This window comes from Nannobrachium achirus (genome assembly GCF_963921795.1).
Source record: "Nannobrachium achirus genome assembly, chromosome: 1".
Taxonomy (NCBI): domain Eukaryota; kingdom Metazoa; phylum Chordata; class Actinopteri; order Myctophiformes; family Myctophidae; genus Nannobrachium; species Nannobrachium achirus.
Genome location: NC_137810.1, coordinates 18,485,585 through 18,491,621, shown reverse-complemented (window position 1 = coordinate 18,491,621; position 6,037 = coordinate 18,485,585). Strand labels below are relative to the sequence as shown.

Genomic DNA, 6,037 nt, shown 5'->3' with positions numbered 1-6,037 from the left:
CACACACACACACACACACACACACACACACACACACACACACACACACACAGTCATCTCTCTGAGGAGCTGCTATTTTCTTTCCATATTGAGTGGCAGGTATAGAAGCAGAGAGGAGGAATGTGTGTGTGTGTGTGTGTGTGTGTGTGTGTGTGTGTGTGTGTGTGTGTGTGTGTGTGTGTGTGTGTGTGTGTGTGTGTGTGTGTGTGTGTGTGTGCGTGCGTGTGCGCGTGCGTGTGTCTTAAAGGGGTATATATACAGTACAGTACACAACTCATCTGAACAGTTCACTTTAATATGACCTGCTGGGATGGTCCAATTAGTATTCATGAACATGGACAACTCTGTCCGAAAGCCAAAAGCCACACAACCATTCGGATGTGCGATGTCTGGCTGTATGACAGGATGATGACTGCATACTGGCTCACTTCTGATTGCTAACAAACAGAATGAACAAGTTCACAGGCTGGCTGAGTGTCAAACTGACTGACTGTCGGATAATTACCTGACTGACTAAATGAATTAGTACTGACTGACTGATTACTGAATAGCTGATTGAATGCAGCCTGTGCCAGTATAGGCTATATGTCTGTCTAACATTATATGGATAGAGAACATCTAGAATAGAATAGAATAGAATAGAATGGAATAGAATAGGCCTAGTTAATTCCTTGGAGGGGGTGTAGCCTATCTCTTAAATAAATGTCTCTGATTTATAGTTGAAAACCAGTGTCATGTCAGCTTGCCTTGTAGATCCCTTATTTCCAGTGCACACCAGTATTTGCTAAATCAGGCATTAGATATAGAAGATCTGGGGCCTGGGCACTTTTTGGGTAGAAGACTGGGTGGGCACTTGTTGTGTTGCTAACTCTTCATGTATCCCCAGACTGCTATAGCTTGTGAAAAACAAAAGAAATCGGGTCATTTCATCAGTTTTCTTGGTCACACGCGGTCACACAGACTCACAGACAGACAGACAGACAGACAGACAGACAGACAGACAGACAGACAGACAGACAGACAGACTCATACAAACGCACGCACGCAGCAGACCAAGCCTTGCCTTCACACGTGCGTGCAGAAACAGACGCACACACGAAAGTAGGCTACACGCGCACGGCACGCATGCAAGCACAGCACACACACACGCACCCACACGCGCACTGGGCGGGCAGACAATGAGAAATGAAAATGTCCCATAAATAACATATGTGCGGTGCGGGGGAACACAAGATCGCGGTATGGGATAGCCTGCATACAAGCTATAATAACTACACCTGCAGCAAATACCTCCACAGACATGGATAAATGTCCTCCTAGTGAAGGATCTCACAATATCTAGGCTACTGTAATAGCACTAGTGCAGAGGCGTCAATTGGGTATGGCAAGCTATGGCAGCTGCCATACCTTGGCTACTACAGGGGGAAATAATAAAATGTGGCCTACTTTTCATTGCGCCTGTTGCTAAGGTATGGCAACATGACTGGTGTCTTGCACGCGCACCGTTGCCATACCTCAGCTTTTGCTGAACTGACGCCACTGCACTAGTGGAGGAGAGAGACTGAACAGTGAACACACCCCTTATTATGAATAGCGTGGTCTCGCTCGCTCCAAACAAGACGCATGGGCATACGGGGTAGGCCTACTCCCACCTGCAATTCACACAGCAGCAGACAATGAAAATACCCGAAGGATAGTGTGGAGATATAAATAGGCTACAATATATGAAACGTGCTCCACTTTGTGGGGTTTTTAGTGAGTTTAGCCTAGAGGCTTTAAGGAAAAAGAGAATGAAGATAGCCTATCTAGACCCCGGCCGAACCTCAAACAAGTCAATGAATAGGCATAGTAGCCAGTTTCATTCAAATCAAATGTAAAGAAACGATATAGGCCTATAGATCATTATTTGTTGAATTGGGCTGAAGCCTATAAGGCACATTTTAAATAGCCCATTAGGCTGTATACTGTAGCCTATATTTCTGGGTTAAAAGTTGTTTTAAATGCAATTATCTGTTGCATTTATTATAGGTGATTTTACCCAACTCACCGGATATTTCTGACTGAGGCACCCCGGCCAGAGTGAAGCCTTTCCCCGTGTAGAACTGGCGCAGGTCCGCGCAGCTCCGGGCTTTATTACTGCCGCTGCTGTCTCCTCCGTTTACTGCTGCACAGACACCCAATAACAGAGACACCGCCACGAGGAGATACATCTTGAGCCGCGATGTCTCTAGGCTGTTATAGCTATAAATATATCTATAACAAAAAGAAAAAAACTTCGGCACAAGAAAAGAATTCAGGATCCAGTCCGCGGACTTCTTCTCTATTTCTGAATCTCAAAAAAGTGCTCTTCTGGAGTGTCCTGTGGTTTCTTTTAAATTTTTCTTCTTCACAAATAACAGACCCCGATTAGATTCATTTGACCGCGAGACAATCAAACGACTTGTATCTATTAAAAGTGACTCTGTTATTATTAATAACAATGGAACTAATATTGTTGGCAAGCGCGCCAGGTATAAGGCTACAATATGCCAGTGAGTGATGATGATGGGGGGGCGTTGGAGAGGCAGCCGATGCAGTCCTATCTATCTCTCCAGCCAGGGGACAGTCAGTCAGCTGTCAGAGTGACCAGCGCTCCTCCTGGAGCTGCAGAGATGCCGGACAAAAGACAGAGCAGGTGTCGCTCTCAGTCAATCCCCTCTCAGACAGACCGTAGTCCGCTGTTCCATGATTGATGTAGAAATGGACAAAAGCGAGAGAAAAACAAAAACAAAAAAAACGTTACGAGATGGATCTATGAGGGAAATTAAATGATCTTCTTCTGTGAATCTCCATAAAGCGTGCAGACCAGTAGATCCTCTTCTTGTTAAGCGGGTGTGCTGGAGGACCTTGAATGGTGCGCTGTGGAGATGCGGAGGCAGCACAGCAGCAGTCGGTCTCTGTGAGTCAACGGTGAAATGGAGCGAGTCAATCATTTGCTGTCGCTGCTGCTGCTGCTGCTGTAAACCTCTCTCTCTCTCTCTCTCTCTCTCTCTCTCTCTCTCTCTCTCTCTCTCTCTCTTTCTCTCTCTCTCTCTCTTTCTCTCTCTCTCTCCCTCTCTACGCTCGCTCTCTCGCTCCCTGACTCTCTCAAACAGCGCCACCTGCAGTCCGTTTCGTCAAACACAGTGGTTCTCAAACTTTGAAATGTAGGCCTACTGTAAAAGGTCTCCCATTAACTTACAGACTTGTAAGGGTCAAATTTGACCCCCCGCATGGGTCTTATTAAACAGGGGGTCCGGGACCCCTATAGGCCTAGGGGTCCTCAGAGTTACTACAGGAGGCCACCAAATCTTTGTGTGATAGGATAATTCTTTTAAATGAACTTGAACCCTCACATCCCTATTCAGAGAACTTAGCCAAAAATAGCAGATCTACAAGCTCTCAACGCCTTGCGCTGCGAGGCGTTGAGAGCTTGTAGATCGGCTATTTTTGGCAAATAGGTTTGGTGGAGAGGTAAACAAAGAGCAGACCAAGTACAGAGTGAAAGGTCAAGTTTAGTAAGTAACGGCGATTTAAGTGGTTAAAAGTCTGAAAGAAAAACACATCAACACGAATCTAACAGACTGATGACAGTGCTGTCAAACAAGTTTATGAATCTATCCGTGAAATCTCTGAAAATCTGCATCACACATTTATAGTCTACAATATGTAGAGGGGGGGGGGGTCCTTGGCCTGAAAACGTTGAAGACCCCTGCCCCTAAAGGAACCTAGAGACTAGAGAGAGTCCATGGAATCCACTTTGAGAACCACAGATCTAACACTGGCCCGAGGGACGTTTCTGGGTTTCTGGGCGATACACAGCCAAAGATCTCTCACGTATTGAATAGTCTCTCATGTCTTTCGTTGTGTTTTCACTTGTCAGTCGTATGTTAGGCCTAGAGCAGCTTTACACCCGTGCCAAGCTTCTTATGTCTAGTCATCATGTCCCAATCAGGAGCTCAGCCCAGCCCAGCCCATTCCTATGTATTTTTTATTTTCCATTGAAGGAATTGATCATTCCTCCATTCTCGCTCAGTATCAAATGGCATAAATCACTGATACAGTAGGCTAACTGTGGGCCTACAACATGTCACATATCCTACTGTAGGCCATAGTCCTAGATCTACTGTAGCCTCTGTCATGTAGTCTCAAAGCCAACCTCTGTATCACTGCTGACCACTTTATTGGTACACAAGGAAAAATCCTTGGTGTTAATTTAACTCAGAGAGAACCTTACTGTCCCAATTTGTACACTCAAGATTTTACAGTGTAGGCTTAATAGGCCTACTGTTTATCATAACGAAGATAGGTGTCTTGCAAATAAAGTAGGCTATATATTTTAAATGGGTGGTTTGTTGTTGTCTGCATGCCTCCACACTCTCTAGGGCAGGGCAGGGGTCAGGGTGATAAAAGGCATGCCATCCATTGCCGTCACAATCAAATCCCCAGTGTTAATGTAATTCTAAGAGTGTAAAAATATACACTCCTTTTTTAACACTCTGTATTGAATTAACACTGAGGACTTTACTGTGTAATGCACAATGTGTTATACCCTATCACCTAATTACATGCACATGCACAGAAAGAACACACACACACGCACGGGCGCGTGCGAGCACACACACGCACACAGAGAGTAAGTTCATGTGCGGTGTTAATCCCAACAATGATTTATTTTCTTGGCAGGCCCAGTAATGTAAAGATTATGGTGTCAAAGAAAGATTGGCACATACCAGCCAATTAGGAGAGCGAGACAAAGAGACCCAGCGTGGAGAGAGAGCAGAGAGGGGGGGCTAGCCACTTCACATGCCATATTTGTTATCCCGTCAACATACTTTGACTTTCTCCCGAAACAACAAGAGGCGCACAAGGACAATGACAAGCCTGTTGTGGAAATCCATCATCAGCACATAACAAATCAGTCAAGATCATTTCATTAAAACACCTTCAAATCAGAATCAGAAAAAATTAAATAAAAAATGGTGGGTTCTTTTTTATGCAATATGTGTGAGAAGATTTTCGGCAGGAAGGGTCTCAGTGTTTCCCAAACAGTGCACCCATTTTTATGGGTCACGAGTCACGACGAGTAGATATCCTTTTTTTCCCTTCCGTTTTTTTTAAGAAGTAGCCTAGTGAAAATAGCAGCTCTCAGTTTGTAGATCAGCTACTTTCACTAGTTTGGGCTCAGTGATAGGCTACATCAAATTTCTCTTTTGGGTCTCGAGGGAAAACGTTTGGGAACCACTGAAAGAGCTGTGCACTGGTGTGTGTGTGTGTGTGTGTGTGTGTGTGTGTGTGTGTGTGTGTGTGTGTGTGTGTGTGTGTGTGTGTGCGTGCGTGCGTGCGTGCGTGCGTGTGTGTGTGTCTTCAATTCATCCTTTTGTTCAGATCAGCTAACACAAGGATGATGACCGAAGTCACCGAACCCTCACTAAAAACCCCAGGATTTGTCCACTCGTCCCAGACAATTCGCCCTCCTGGCCCCCAAACTGTGGAATAACTCCCTGTCGCACTTAGAACAACAGACTCACTCCCTAGCTTCCGCTGTGGCCTGAAGACTCACCTATTCAGACTTCACCTAGGCCCATAGCACTTACCGTAGCACTCACCTTCCCCAATGACCATGTATAAAGCTAGATAGCATTTAAATATAAAGCTTTTTATTGATTAGGTACTCGGACTAAACCTAGATTATTTTTTTTAGATTGATATTTCTATGTATTTGATATATTGATGTTGATGTATTGATGTATTAGCTTGCTTATTGTAAGTCACTCTGGATTAAGAGCGTCTGCTAAATGCCTAAATTGTAAATTGTTCAACACCTCTATTCGCATATCTCATATCTCTCTTATTTTCCCTGGTGTAGCCTACCCATCAACATTCCTCATAATGTAGTGTAAGATATGTCATATTGGATTTGCATTTTCCATTAATCAACTTTTCAACTCTTCTTCTCTTTGTGCCTTTTGGCCCCCGTACCTCACAGACACAGGAACTTGCATGCGCAAACACAGAT

General features: G+C 44.5%; 1 protein-coding gene across 1 annotated transcript in view; it reads right to left on the bottom strand.

Annotated features, from left to right (window-relative positions):
• gpc1a (glypican 1a) overlaps positions 1-5,643 on the bottom strand; it is a gene marked incomplete at both ends in the record, with an annotated part of 59,230 nt that extends 53,587 nt beyond the window's left edge. Inside the window, 2 exons of the mRNA XM_080727548.1 lie at positions 2,048-2,164; positions 5,628-5,643. Coding sequence (XP_080583674.1) covers positions 2,048-2,164; positions 5,628-5,643 — 133 coding nt within the window. The remainder of the gene's footprint in view (positions 1-2,047; positions 2,165-5,627) is intronic.
• Between the last annotated feature and the right edge of the window lie 394 nt (positions 5,644-6,037).